Source organism: Lepus europaeus, chromosome 3, assembly GCF_033115175.1.
Source record: "Lepus europaeus isolate LE1 chromosome 3, mLepTim1.pri, whole genome shotgun sequence".
Classification (NCBI taxonomy): Eukaryota; Metazoa; Chordata; class Mammalia; order Lagomorpha; family Leporidae; genus Lepus; species Lepus europaeus.
In genome coordinates, this window is record NC_084829.1 from 57,084,175 (window position 1) to 57,100,469 (window position 16,295).

The window sequence follows — 16,295 nt, forward strand, 5'->3', positions numbered from 1 at the left end:
AAAGAGTAATGCCTTCTTGAACTTCCTGAATGGAGGTCCCTGTGGATCTCTGAGTAAGCAGATGCAGTGGGAAGGAGGAGAAGAGGGGCAGACCACAGCTAAGTCTTCCCGAAGTCTGGCCCTGCAATCTCAACACCCCTGACAGATCTCTGCCCCAGTGGCCTGGCTGGCCACAGAGGCCCTACGCTTGGCTTCAATTTCACTTAAGGTACTTGAGCTCCTCTTCCAGTCTTGCATTCAAATTTCCAAGTTCCATACATCCAACTGTAGATGAACTCATGCCTGGCCAAGGGCCCAAGTTTCCAACTGCTTCTTGAATGTTTCCATCTGGGTGTAAACAATCACCTTAGAACTTAAAAGCACACTAAATCTGAGCCCATCATCTCGTTCCCTACACCAGTACTTCCTCCTGAGGCTACACCTCATTACCCAAGTAGAAAACCTGATGCTCCCACTGCAGTCTGTCCTCTCAATCTCTTCCTCATACAAATCAAGCACCAAGCCCTGACAATTTTACCTGCTTAATAGATATATGGATTTCTATATATTGTATATATTTACTATATACAATATATATATTATATATGTATATATATATATATATATATCTAACATACGTATTTTAAATAATCAGACTTTTGCTCTGTATTTCTGGATTACTTCAAGACAATCCCTCACTCATGTTACTGATAAAAGACAGCCCATGCTGTCCTCAGTCCCACCTTTGTTCACTTTCTGTCCCACAAAGTCCAATGACACAGCCATCTGAGCCATCTGTTCACGCTAGACCCAAAGCCTTCATATCTCTACATACTAATCTTTTCGCATACCTATACCCTCGTAATCCTGAACCTAGCTCTTGCTTGTTCCTTTATATTCAGCTGGGAAGCCTTTCCTCTTTCCTCACACCCCTAGTTCAGCACTTTCCCCTAAGAACTTCCACAATTATCCAGTGAGAGTTTCTTAATTTGATGGAAGTTCATGTCTTCCATCAAACTGTAAATTTCTTGAGAACCAGGAACTCATTCTATTCAATCTTCCATTAATAGTGTTCAGTCTAGTGCTTGGCACATAGCCACCACCTGATAAAAGTTTCTAGAATGAATGAATAAATAATCAAGGGTATAAGACCTAAAAAGTTCCTCTTCTGTTTCAGTATTTATTATTGTTTTAAGATAAATACCTAAGGGTTATGGCTAAAATATCAATTAGTTTTTTATGATACAAGAAATTATGAGGACACATGGGTGGTCTCTGTATACGCTGAAAACCCACCAAACTATGGCTAACATGGGGTTTGTGTTCTGAATACCAGATCCTGCAGGTTTTTTAAGCAGAAAAAAAATGCACAACAAAGTAGCTCTATTTGGGGAATTCTCTTAGAGATTTAGTTTTAAAAAGTGACAGAAATCCCTTGAGACATGGACTTACTCTATAAACAGACTGAAGTCTAGACCATAGGAACAACATATTTATATCACATGTTTATTTATATCTTCTAAATAATGTTAAAAAATTAAGAACAGCTTCTCCCATCCTCAAATTTTTTTCAAAGTATGAGTTCCCCGAGGACAGAAATAGGGTTTTAACATCTCTGTGTTTTTGTAAAACCAAACAATGGGTCCACTTCAAAAATGTTCACTGAATGAATAAACATATGTAAAAATTATTGTGGTTCTAGAAAAACATCCAATACCAAATATGGCTGTGCCTTCCATCTTAAAACTTAGAAATGGATTACAAAAAAGTAGATACATCATTATTTCTTCTCTCCAAATTAGCCCATGCCTTGATTCTCCAAAACTGTGTTCAAAAAGGTTAACAGTTTTTAATTATTACATGTATCAGGTCATAGTTAAGTGTTAGTGGTGGTTATAGTACTATTTTGGAACAAAACTTCAAATTGATATATTCAAATGTGCACCTTAAATTATTCTGAAATGATTTTAATAAAAGTAAATGAAACATGAAAGAAGCATCTGCAACAGGGACTTCTGTAAAATTCTGGCCTTCATCTCTAAAGCTGCAGGCACTTGTCCAGTTTGTGAAAGTTTCCTGACTTGACACCACCGGAGAGACCAGTTGCCATCATTAGTCTAAGTAATCTGGCCCCTTAACTAGTTCCCAACCCATGTCTCTGACTGGTCCCAGAATCCTATCTTCTGTGTCTATGATGGGGCTAAAATCCTCTTTTATTCTCTCCAAATCTTGATGTGTGTCACATAGCCCAGTGGTATCAGGCTGTTGACAACACAGCTAATAATCCCCTGAATAGGAATGCTAAAAACAACATGCATTGGACAGAAATACCTCAAATGAATCAACAGGGTACCCCCAAGTTAAATTCATTTTACTACAGAATATAAATAGAAGTTAGTATGTTAAAATTAGATGAATGATTTTTGTTTTCACTTTATGTGTTTATATTATTGGTAAAAGAAAAATAATTTTAACATGTTGCTAATTTTTCTAAATGGAGTCTATCTAATCCTCATAAAAATTTATCCTCACTACATACTAGTATTTTCATCTATAAAAAATATGTACATATGCCAGGGAAAATCTAAAGCACACATTTAATTTTTAAAATTGTGCTGTGGCTTAATTAGAATTCATTCTCCTTTGAGATGTCTCTCTTTATATTTCTCTGAGTGCCTAAAGAAGTTGTTTTCTATAGGACTTAGCAAATAAATTTTGCTGTTTTAAAAATTAATCCACGTATCTATTTAATTAAAAAGCTATAGCATTCTCTTGGGATTTTCTTTCTGTTTTGCTCTAGTTACATAAAAATTAGTTTATACAGGATATAATCTGGTTTTTAACATAGGTCTAACTCAACATGCTAAATGATATATGTATGTTCTATGTTCTACACCTTTCTTTATATAGGGCATTACGTCCTAACTACATGTAACACAGGCAATCACATTAATTATTTTAAACTACTGGCATTTCCTACCAAAATAACAGCCTTAACATCTCAGTATCTTCATTTCCGCCACCATATATTCTGTCCTTGGACACTTATCCAAGTGGAAACTGAAAACTCAATTACAACAGATCTGTTCTTATGCTTGTGGAAAAAATAAAGAAAGTAAAAACAAATAAAACTACACTGAAGGCTGGCACTGTGGTGTAAGTTAAGCCTCCTCCTGCAGAACCTGCATCCCATATGGCTGCTCCTCTTCTGATCCAGCTCTCTGCTATGGCCTGGGAAAACAGTGGAAGATGGCCCAAGTGCTTGGGCCCCTGCACCCAAGTGGGAGACCCCAAGGAATCTCCTGGCTCTGGATGGGAGGAGCTCCAGTCATTGTAGCCATCTGGGGAGTGAAGCAGTGGATGGAAGACTTCTCTGTTTTTCTCTCTCTCTGTCTGTAACTCTGCCTCTCAAATAAATAAATAAAATCTTTAAGGAAGAAAAATACTGAAAAAAGTATGTCTGAAGGAGGAGACAACCCATGGGGAAGCTGTATCCATATGGTGATGCTGACCTCACTCAAGACATCTCCCTGACGCCTGGGTAGGGGTTTGGGCTAACTCTCTAGCCCCAGAGTGACTCCATCCTCTTTACCTCCTTGCCCCTCTCCTACCCTCCACTCATCCTTTGTTTCCACCTCCCTTACAGGGCCTTCTCTCAGTTTGGTCTTAACTGCAAGATTCACTTCCAGGATGACTTCATTTTCTTCCAACTGTAGAGGCCAGTGTCCGGCAATGCCTAATGTTAAGTCACCCAGTAGAACTCCTCTTTCTAGTTATCAACACAGTGATTTCTGACTTTGTAACTGACACATAGTCAAACTTGAACAGCAGTTTTTTAACAGGCAATCCTGGCAACAGAACCGAATTATCAGCCATAGCAGTACTAAGCTACCACCACCTATCTACTTAATATCACAGAGTGTGGAGGGTACTTTGAAAGGTCTGTGGAAAGGTGGAACTGAAAGATTTTTATTTTGGTACAAATTAATTTTGAGGTCCATGCCTACTTTCATCACAATTATGCATAAGACTCTTCACAGATTTAGATGAAATTTTCAAATTCAAAATTGTTGGTCATATTAAATAATAATAAAATACTACCTCTGTTTACATTAGAATTTTTAAATACGCTTTAAATTTTAAAAATAGCAGAGAGACTCCCTCTGCAGTGTGGGGATGATAGAGATTCCCACAGTGTCAGAAGTCTGACATTAAACCTGCATTTCTGAAAGGGAAAATGGGGGCCAGCGCTGTGGCATAATGGGTAAAGTTGCAACACACCAGCATCCCACATGGGTGCTAGTTCAAGTCCCAGCTGCATTATTTCCCATCCAGCTCCCTGCTAATGCACCTAGGAAAGCAGTAGAGGATGGCCCAAGTTCTTGGGCCTCTTGTACCCACATGGGAGACCTGGAAGAAACTCCTCACTCCTGGCTTCCATCTGACCCAGCCCTGGCCATTGCAGGCATCTGGGGAGTGAACCAGCAGGTGTAAGATTTCTTTCTTTCTCTCTCTTTCTTGTTCTCTCTCTCTGCCTTCTAAATAAATAAAATAAATTAAAAAAAGAGAGAGAAAGAGAAGCAGACTTCTTCAGAACTGTGCTAAGTAATAATAACTGACTTTGTATCTGCACGGATCATGAGGATCCTACATAGGAACCCTAGTCCTGGTCCCCAGGGTTCTTGAATATGACAGTGATAGTCCTTCCCTTGCATCTGGACACTGAACAAATATTTCTTGAATATTTGCTTTGAGCCAGTCTAGGCACTGGGAAAACAGCAATGGACAAAGCAGAGAGAGAGAGAGCTGCCCTTGCGGAACTTAATTCTAATGAAGGAAAAAACAATGAAAAGTATCTGGATAAGGCCGGCGCCACGGCTCACTAGGCTAATCCTCCACCTGCGGCGCCGGCACCCTGGGTTCTAGTCCCGGTCAGGGCACCAGATTCTGTCCCGGTTGCTCCTCTTCCAGTCCAGCTCTCTGTTGTGGCCCAGGAGGGCAGTGGAAGATGGCCCAGGTCTTTGGGCCCTGAACCCGCATGGGAGACCAGGAAGAAGCACCTGGCTCCTGGCTTTGGATCAGCACAGCACCAGCCGTAGCGGCCATTTGGGGGGTGAACCAACGGAAAAGGAAGACCTTTCTCTCTCTCTCTAACTAAGAAAGAAAGAAAGAAAGAAAGAAAGAAAGAAAGAAAGAAAGAAAGAAGGGAGGGAGGGAGGGAGGGAGGGAGGGAGGGAGGGAAGGAAGGAAGGAAGGAAGGAAGGAAGGAAGGAAGGAAGGAAGGAAGGAAAGAAAAGTATCTGGAAAAATAAGAGGCCTGGACAACTCTAGGTTTTGTTTGGGCAGAAGCTACTGTAGAATGAAAGTAACAAGCCATGCAGCCATGGCAAACCAGTCAGAGCAGCAGGAAAAGAACGAACGCACTGTGAAGACACAGAACTTCCTCTGGAGGGAGGGATGTGCTTTTCCCAAACCCTCCGTTCCTCTACCCTGAGTGAAATTATCACAGAAGTGTGGGAACCGGAAGCCTTCCAGTAACTCTACTGAAGGGCTGGCTTTGGTGCTCGCTGGGGCGTGCCCCCTCTCTCACCTTGGTCTCTTCTAACTGCCTTTGCAGATTCTTCGGGTCCACAGCAATGGGTTCAAGTAAGTGTTTGCTTGCCACGGCCTCACAGGCCTGGAGTCCAGAAAGAAGTCCACAAGAAGCATCTTCATAGTGTTGGTATTTGTCCACCAGATCTTTAAGATTGTTTCCAAGAACATTGCACTAAAAATCAAGAGAAAAGGGGTTGGGGTGAGAAATTAAACTTGACTTTTAACATGTGCCAAATAAACTTACAACCCATGAACTATGAAAGTTGGGGAAATAAAAAAGAGTTAATGAAAACTCTATAGTTCTCAGATATTCTCTTTTATAAGAAGTATCTTCTAAAAAGTCAAAAAGTAACAAAAATGAGGAGACAGCTTAGATTTATACCAACTCAAAAACATACACTTAAGGGATGATTTTAATCCAGAATAAAGGATAAAGATAACAATGGTCAAAGGAGGCAGGTTTACCAGGGCATATTCCCACTGCGGTTTACACACCAGGAATGCAGGTATGTATTTTATGGAAAGGTTTCCAACGTACTTGATAACTTATTTCTGCAAGTTGCACAAGGTTCATTAACAAAAGGAGAGCAAATGGCAAATCGAACATTAGAATGAAGCAAAACCCAAAGTCAGCAATGGTCTTTAAATCCTGTCAATTCGGCTTACTGTTCAGCAAACAAGGAAATGTGTTCTTACTGTTTGAAACAAAACTCCTGTACTTATTCACAAAAGCAAAAGAAACAGAACAGTCTGTTAGTTGCTGATTAAAGTAACATAATGATCAAGTGTATTTGTAATACAATCACTTGCAATGTTTGTGCAGAGACCTAAGACAATACTTGCATACTTTCCAAGTTCAGTGGCCACAAGCCACTCCATATGCTTGGAGTCAATACATAAATGCCATCTGGTGGTCAGATTGGATAGCACAGTTTTGGAGTTTAGGCTTCCACAAAAACTAAAAACCTAGGAGCTCTCAATCTTTAACCACTTTTTTCAGAACGAAAGAATACAGGGAAGTAGGCTGGAGCTACCTCTACTCGCTATTTTAGTTGTCAGGTTTCCTACTTCTAATTCCAAAAGGAAAGTTAAGAGGACAGAGTGGAAACAATAACCACAGATTTTCCCCTTAAAAAAATGGCGGATAGTGAGGGCACGCACCAATAGTCTGGGAAAAGATAGTTTAATAAAAGTGGAGTTACTGTAGCCTCAGAAAAAGACTCAAGAAAAAAAAACTGCAGAGGAAACGCTTCCGGATCTAGTGGATGTGACACAGAGGACCTACGGGGAGCCCACTGCATGGAAGCGCAGCCTTGGGAGCCGAGCCGTAGAATCTCGCCAGCACGGGAACCGGAGGTAAGACAAAAACCTCAGCAACCCAAGACATTGGCGGAGAAAGGCAGAACAAGGCCTGAGGCCCCACTGGGGAAAGTTCACCAGGCTGACTGGAGGAGAGAAAAAAAAACGAATAAATAAGGGGAACCGGCACGGACACTAGCCTCTCTCTCCACTCACCTTACAAAGCCGAGCAAGACAAAGAGCAGGCGCCATTTTACATATGTAAAGCGGCAACCTCGAGTAGCCAAGCAGAAAAACTTGACTCTGGTCGGGAGAAATAACAGGAGGTTAGAATCTAGTGAAAGTAGGTGGAGCTAACGATCTGAGACTGTGAAAATCCAAGGAGGGGCGAGAGAACTCACCGAGTACACAAACTCGGTAACCTTGGGACTGTGGAGAAATTTGAGAACACATTGAGGGCTGCATAAACTCTTTGTGTGGTCCCAGGGGTAGATCAAATGAATACCCACAGAGGCCAGATTTCAACTACCCTCAATTCCACTCAGCTGTTCGGAATTACTTCCCAACTGAGTCAAAAAGAAAAAAAAAAAAAAAAAGAGCGAGCAAGGGAGAGAACAATCTGGGTGAGTCACCTTTGGCACACCCTTAAACCTGAAGAATCGAACACAGCTCTCTGGCCACACCCATCACAGCCTCTAAGGATCCATCAAAGCAAACAGCCCACTTAATCTAGAGGCATAGTATAATGAGGAAAAAAAAAACACTACAGCAAAAAAACCATAAATTTTCTCCAAAATGCCAAATAACAAACACAGAAACCGAGGTAACAAGAGCAAGGAAGTCACTATGATGCCCCAAATGAACAAGACACCCCAATCCAAGATTATGAAGATGAAGAGATAGAAGAAATGCAAGAAGTGGATCTCAAAAAGTTGATAAGAACATTAAGAAGTTCTCAAAAACAAATTCTTGAACTACAGAAATCCTTAATGGACAAGACAGAAAATCTCTCATGCGAAAATGAAATATTAAGGAGGAATCAAAATGAAATGAAACAACTAGTAGAACATGAAACTGTGATAGTGACAAGAAACCATAATGAAATGAAGAACTCAATAGATCAAATGACAAACACATTAGAGAGCCTTAAAAACAGAATGGGTGAAGCAGAAGAGAAAATATCGGACTTAGAAGACAGAGAACAGGAAAGGAAACAGTCAAACCAAAGAAAAGAAGAGGAAATCAGAAATCTAAAAAATCTTGTCGGGAATCTACAGGATACTATTAAAAAAACCAACATTCGGGTTCTAGGAGTTCCTGAAGGTATGGAGAGGGAGAAAGGATTAGAAGGCCTTTTTAGTGAGATACTAGTAGAAATTTTCCCAGGTTTGGAGAAGGACAGAGATATCCTAGTACAGGAAGCTCATAGAACCCCTAATAAACATGACCAAAAGAGATCCTCACCACGACATGTTGTAATTAAACTCACCACAGTGAAACATAAAGAAAAGATCCTTAAATGAGCAAGAGAGAAACATCAGATTACTCTCAGAGGATCTACAATTAGACTCACAGCTGACTTCTCACCAGAAACCCTACAAGCTAGGAGGGAATGGCGAGATATGGCCCAGGTACTAAGAGAGGAAAAACTGCCAGCCCAGAATATTATATCTTGCAAAGCTCTCATTTGTGAATGAAGGTGAAATAAAGACCTTTCACAGCAAACAGAAATTGAAAGAATTTGTTGCCACTCGTCCAGCCCTGCAAAAGATGCTTAAAGATGTGTTACACAGAGAAACACAGAAACACGGTCACCAATATGAAAGAAGGTAAAGGAAGGAAACCTCACAGCAAAAGATCACAGGAATCTCAAAGCATATATTAGAAAATATCTTTGGCAAATGGCAGGGCAAAGTTACTCCTTCTCAATAGTCACATTGAATGTTAACGGCCTGAACTGTCCAGTTAAAAGACACCGATTGGCTGATTGGGTTAAGGAACAAAACCCATTTTTTTTGCTGCTTACAAGAAACACATCTTTCCAACAATGATGCATACAGACTGAAAGTGAAAGGCTGGAAAAAAGATATACCATGCCAACAGAAATGAAAAAAAGAGCGGGCATAGCCATCTTAATATCGGACAACATAAACTTTACCACAAAAACTGTTAGGAGAGACAAAGAGGGGCACTATATAATGATTAAGGGATCCATTCAACAGGAAGATATAACGATTATCAATGTATATGCACCTAATTACAGGGCTCCGGTTTATTTAAAAGACTTGTTGAGGGACTTAAAGGGAGACTTAGAACCCAATACAATAGTACTAGGGGACTTCAATACTCCACTCTCAGAGATAGACAGATCAACAGGGCAGAAGATCAACAAGGAGACAGTAGATTTAAACAACACTATAGCCCAAATGGATCTAACAGATATCTACAGAACTTTTCATCCTACACATAAAGAATTTACATTCTTCTCAGCAGTGCATGGAACCTTCTCTAGGATTGACCACATACTAGGCCATAAAGCAAGTCTCAGCAAATTCAAAAGAATTAGAATCATTTTCCCCTTAAAAAATAAAAATAGCATTACCTTAGAGTAGAGAGACCTGAACCGATCAGTAGCGTGATCGAGCTTGCCCTGGACTTCCCTGTGGGTGGCAGAGGTGTCAATAGTACCCTTGTCAGCCTTGCCGTCTCTCTTGCTGCAAGATTTGGCGGCTTCTAACACTCTGTTTCCAGAGATCGTGATGTACCGCAGGTCCCCTTTGTGAGAAATAACGTCTTCAGAGAAACTCTTCTGCCTCTTCAATTTGGTCATTAAACTATTGAAGTCGTCTGCACCTGCCCCCAGGTTTTCCAGCTCCTGTTCTGCCTGCTGCAGCCAGTGCTCGAACTCGCTATAATCAGCATCGAACTTCTCTAATTCTTCCTGTAGCGAGTGTGTCAACTTCATTTTCTTCTCCGACTCTGCCAGTGCCGTTTCATAATGTGCTTTCAGCTCCTTCATGTTCTTTTGCAGCTTCTCTTTTTCCTCAGGAGAGAGATAGCGACCCTGTTTCTCAAGCAGCGCTTGGGCAGACTGAGTGGCCACGATGACTGCTTGGTGCTGAGAGATGATCTTCTCGTGTTGGGCCTAAGTGAAAACAAACGGACGGTCACTTTAAAGCAAAAAGGGGTTATATTAGGGCCATCAGGAGCTCCACTCAGCTTCAGGGAGCCGCAGGGCTACAGCCTGCTCTTCATACCCCTTCCCACACTGTAAAATGTTCCTTTTTATGGGTGAGCTTCAGCATAGCTAGAACTGCATTTTGAGCTCTCCCATTTTATTAAGGAAGTTTCCAACCTTTGCTAGAAAGTACCTAGATAACTGCACAAGACACATACTGTTTTTGAAAAATTTGAGGGAAAATGCTAACAAATAAGGGTAGGTGGTTGGCCCAATAAGTTATAAGATGCTGCTTAGGGGGCCCACACTGTGGCGTAACAGGTAAAGCAGCCGCCTGCAGTGCTGGCATCCTATATGGGCGTCTGTTCAAAACCTGGCTGCTCCACTTCTGTTCCAGCTCTCTGCTGTGGCCTGGGAAAGCAGTACAATATGGCCCAAGTCCTTGGGGCCCTGCACCCATGTGGGAGACCCAGAAGAAGCTCCTGGCTCCTGGCTTCGGATCGATGCAGCTCCAGCCGTTGTGGCCAATTGGGGAGTGAACCAGTGGGTTGAAGACCTCTCTCTCTGCCTCTCCTCCTCTCTCTGTGTATCTCTGACTTTCAAATAAATAAATAAATCTCAAAAAAAAAAAAAAAGTTGGAAGGGGAGAGGGAGCGGGAAAGGGGAGGGTTGCGGGTGGGAGGGAAGATATTGGGGGGGGGGGAAGCCATTGCAATCCATAAGCTGTACTTTGGAAATTTATATTCATTAAATAAAAGTTAAAAAAACAAAACAAAAAATAAAAATAAAAATAAATAAAAAGTTGTTGCTTAGGATGCCCACATCCTATACAGTATGCCCAGGTTGGAATACCGGTTATGCATGCTGTGGGAGGCAGCAAATGATATGCTCAAATGGTTGATCCCTGCATCCATCTGGAAGATTTAGATTGAGTTCAAGGCTCCTGGCTTCTGCTTGGTCTCATCCCGGCTGTTGCAGGTATTTGGGGAGTGAAGCAACAGATGGGGAGTCTCTCTCTCTCTCTCTCTCTCTCTCTAAGTTAAAAAAAATGTAATAAATTTCTCTTCCAATTTTAAAGCGAACATCTACTGGTATAATCTGATCATATTTGACTCACTACTTCTTCATAGTCACCCAAAAGGGATCTCTAAAACCCTTAAACAATTATTGAGCAAAGAGATGCAATATTTTTAATTAGGAAATTATCCAGAAAAAAAAATTTAGATACAGAGAAAAAACTGATATTTTAAAGCTTCAACACTAATTAAGCAAGAGCCATGTACAGTCAGAGAAGCCCAATGTAAGTTCCAGAAAGCAATATAATAAAAGAGAACTCAGCTTCACTGGGCCTCGTGTTCCCACATGTGGAGATGGAGAAATAACTCCTACCCATCACGAGCACGTGAGATCACATGCACAGAACACTTCCTGTAGAGCCTAGCACATGCCAGGGATTCAAATCTACTCCGAAGGCCGGAAGGCAGAGTTCTCAGGCAGGTGTGCTGCAGAACAAGTCCCAGATATGCAGAGCTACTGACAGCACCTCCGCCTTCAGACAGCATGTGGGCCACAGGTGGCTGAAATCCCTTGCCCTCCACCCCTAAGTATCTTCTCCTATTCATCCCAATATGCCATACAAAATGGCAAAATGCATAATAATCCTTTTGAGCAATGTTCTACGTTTCTTATAATGGCTTACATGGAACCAAATGACCTGATCCTGCTATCTTAGATCTCTTTTTATTGCTCCAACCTCTTCGCTGCTCCTACTCCTACCCACACCAGCTCCACCTTAGCAGACACTGTAGGACCTTTTTTTTCTCCTGTTTTTCTTTTTGTCTGCCTAAAATAGCTTTTACATCAGATAGGCATTTTGCTAACCCCTCCCCCCATTTTCCTTTTAGTCTGTACAAATCCCATCTTCCTCACGTGGTAGACCTTCACGAGCCTCCTTAAACACAGAAAAGTGTTCCCAGCTCCACAGCCTCCCTTTCCCAATTCCTTACTTCTCCTCCCTTAGCACCCATCACCTTCCAACAAGCCACAGCAGTAAGTTACTGTCTGCTGCACTACGCACAGCCCCTTAGTATGCAAGCATCAGGACAGCTTTATCTGCCTCACTGCAAAGTCCCAAGTGCCTAGAACAATGCTGACACTCAGGAGCTGAAGCAAAAGAACTATTTGCTACTAGGTAACAGGAACATAGGGTGACCATAACTTATATAAGTCTGATCCCAATTAGTCAGTTGCAAACAATTACAATTGTAGGCTCGCTGTCTGTAGCTATGCCTGTCATATGGTGGGCATATGGAAATAATCTTTTTAAAAAGATTTATTATTTATTTATTTATTTATTTGAAAGACTGACATAGAGAGAGAGAGAGATACAGAGAGATTTTCCATCTTCTAGTTCACTACCCAAATGCTAGAAACAACCAGGGCTGGGCCAAGCCAAAGCTAGAAGTCAGAGCTCCATCTGGTCTCCCATTTAGGTGGCAGGGATCCAAGTACTTAGGCCATCATCCACTACTTCCTTGGCACATTAACAGGAGGCTGGATGGAAAGTAGAACAGTCAGGACATGAACTGGCCCAGCAATATTGGATGTGGACATCCTAAGCAGCAGCTTAGTGTGGTGCCCCACAATGCCTACCCCAATAAACAATCTTCACTAAGTTTTCTTCCATAGATTCAATCTTTCATATTTGAATATACGCATATGCTACATTCCATAAGGACTCTACATAATAGGATGGATAGACATACAGAATACCTTAAAAATGACCAGATCCATCTCCTGCCTTTTACAGATGTAGTATCTCAGGCTAAAGGAGAATGGGTTGGCCTAGGACAGGTGGTACAACTACGGAGAGTTAGACATCCTTGGCTCAGTGCCTCTGACCATCTCTCTACTCTACCAGGAGACTGTTAGGCACATTAAGACTCCCGTATTCTTAGTGGTAAAAAGATCAGAAGGGAAATGTCACACTGCAGCTAAACACAGGGCATTCCTGTGTGACATCTTCAAGTCCACCTGCTGGTATTTTTCACTACTTTGGTCAAGTTAGTAACTTTTCTTGACTTCTTTGTAACTGACTCATAAAGTTCCTTTAGGAATTCATTAGATGTCTCATTTTAACACACAATTGTAATGAAGTCCAATAACAGCCCTTGAAACTGAGATATAATAAACATTTCCACTCTTCTTCTGGCTTAATTTATATTTTCTATAAGAACTCCACAGAGAACATCCTGTTACAAAGATTCCCAAGACCCAGAGCTGGAGGGAAACAAATAGAACTATATAAGTCTCCAATTACTAAAAGCCAAAATGAAATTATTGATTACAAGATATTTGAAAAATTTTTTCTACAGTTGCCTTTGTTCCTCTGACAGCATTGATGTTAGCTTTACTTTCCATCAGGAATCAAAAATTTTTTTTGACAGGCAGGGTTAGACAGAGAGAGAGACAGAGATAGGTCTTCCTTTTCTGTTGGTTCACCCCCCAAATGGCCACTACGGCAGGTGCACTGTGCTGATCTGAAGCCAGGAGCCAGGTGCTTCCTCCTGGTCTCCCATACAGGTTCAGGGCCCAAACACTTGGGCCATCCTCCACTGCCCTCCCAGGGCACAGCAGAGAGCTGGATTGGAAGAGGATCAACCAGGACAGAATCCAGCACCCCAACCGACTAGAACCCGGGCTGCCGGCACCGCAGGCAGAGGATTAGCCAAGTGAGCTGTGGCACCAGTCTAGGAAGCAAATTTTTAGAAGGACTTTTGTCTCTTCTCAACAACAGCCTTCACTGACTGTATTAGATGAGTTGAGTGTTTAAAGACCTTAAGTAAGCTGAAGATTGCACAATGAGCTAGTCAACAAATATGGATTGGAATTCAGGAGTGAGCACATGCCTTGGTTTTAAATCCAAACTCCATCAGGGGTGGTATAAGACCCTCAAGATTATTTGATCTGGCCCTGCCAAGGCAACCACAGGCAAGACTCGAAATTCAATAAATCTACAGCACACTAATTTTTAAGTTGATCATTTTGTATGGCCCATGAATGTTGTTGTAAATATCCAAATGGTCCATGGCAGAAAAAGGTTCCCCACCACTGCCTTACAAGATTTGTAACTTGGGCAGCCTACTTTAATTCTGTAAGTTACAGTTTCCCCCTTTATAAAGTGAAAATAAACACTTCAAATAGTAACTGAGAAGGCTCTATGAGTTAAGTTCAAAAAGAGCTCAAGAGCATGCCTGGCCCACTTTAACTGCTCTACAAATGTTAACTATTTTTATTATTACAGTATTCCCTCACTGTCCTTGTAGGACTGCATCCAGGATCTCTGTGAGTTCAAAATCTAGGGATACCCGAGAGTCTTTTATAAAATGGTGCACTATTTGCACACAACCTATGTACATCCTCTCATTCACTTTAGATCATCTGTACGCTACTTAGAATGCCTAACACAATGTAAATGCTTGGTAAGTAGCTGTTATGTTGTTGAAGGAATAATGACAAGGAAAAAGTCTGCACATGTTCATTATAGACACAGGTTTTCTTTTCTCAAATCTTTTCAATCTGCAAACTGGCTGAATCTGTGAATGAAGAACCTTAAAGGTTCAGAGAGTTGAATGTATCTCTATCAACTCCTCACAATTCTATATTACTTATGTGGAGAATGCCAGATCCAATGATTAACTCCTTATTATTATTATTATTTATATTTATTAGTTGTTATAATAAAAGCCCAAGGACAAAAGGACACTATACCCTCTATGGTCATTAAGGTTTGAAAAGATAACTCATGTGTTAAGTGCTTTCATCTTCATGACCTAGAAATAAAACTTTAAAATACTATTACGTTTAAAACAACACACCTTGATTTTCTGGTATTGCTGGTTGAGGTTCTCCTCAGTGGTTCCAACTTGCCCATCAACATCGGTTTCCAACAAGTTACCATTAACTTCATCCTCTTCACCAATCCCCGACATGCCATCACCTTCTTGAAAATGTGTCCCATTCTGTTGAATTACCCCTTTGTGATTTGCCCCTGCCCTTTCCGAGTCTTTGTCAACATTGGACAACCAGTCCAAAAGGTTCTCTATTTTGGTTTTGCTCTCTTCCAGCTGCTTCACAGCCGCCACCTGGACAGGGAAAGTTCACAACAGGTATTCAGAACACAGGTCAAAGCATGGCTTTAGAACATCCAAAAGTAAGTACTTAGATACCTTTAAATTAGGAAAAGGATACTAAAAATTGACACACATTGAAGCTTTAATGCATTAAAATTAAACCTTAGAGCAACAGGCAATTACTCTGAAGTTTTTACTGTTTTTAAAAATATAATCCAAAGTTAAAACTGTAATTGATAAGGGATGACACATTTCACAAGCAGAAAGTCTCACAATCTTACTTAAATTTTAAGCAAAAGTTAAGTAAAGCCAACTCCTCAAACCTTTAGTAATATTTGTTTGGATACAAAGCTGGAAACCCAAAATTCTAGTCCTTGGCACTAATCAATACCACCTGGCATCACTTCAATATGAGGTAGATATTATCTCAGTCATTTACTGATACAGCAGTACTGTCCTGCCATACACCTGAATAAATACCTTTTCAGTTTCTTCCTTGATTGCTGTCGTCACAACTTTATCCAGTTCCTTTTTCGACTGCTCTGCCTTTAAATTAAGCTGCTCACACTTTATCTTAGCTTCATTAAGTTTCTGTTCAATCAAAGCTTTATCTTCTTGTGATAGCTTTTCACCATTCTCTTTTAAGAAGTTTTCTGTGTTTTTCACTATTTCTGCCAAAGCCTGTGCACTTCCTTGCATATCTTTTTGTAATTCCTTATAATACAAAAGAAAAAAATATTATTAAATTTAGCTCTTCCAGAGTTGTAATCTACAAGGAGTGAGCACAGAACTTAGCACAGGCAGTAGTTTGAAAATCATATTCCTATGTTTAACTTGAATTGACTTATTTTAGTAACAGTATTTGATATAATTTGAAACCTCAAACAGCATTACAGTAAAGCATGATTTTTTTCATGTTCAATGAAGAAATGTAGTTTGTCAAGCACTGAAAACACTGGTGTATTGAATATGAATATGTAATCTAAAAATCTGCATATATTTCAACTTTTGTACTATATAAATACATTTACAAAAGCTTATAAATACATGATCCTATTTATCCTGGTTTTAAACATTTATTTTTTAATCTATATCCACTGCTCAGGATAAAA

General features: G+C 40.6%; 1 protein-coding gene across 1 annotated transcript in view; it reads right to left on the reverse strand.

Moving 5' to 3' along the window:
* Positions 1–16,295, reverse strand: part of LOC133755991 (dystonin-like) — a 492,822-nt gene that overhangs the window by 129,843 nt on the left and 346,684 nt on the right. The window contains 4 exon segments of the mRNA XM_062186300.1: positions 5,570–5,746; positions 9,476–10,018; positions 14,929–15,195; positions 15,664–15,897. Coding sequence (XP_062042284.1) covers positions 5,570–5,746; positions 9,476–10,018; positions 14,929–15,195; positions 15,664–15,897 — 1,221 coding nt within the window.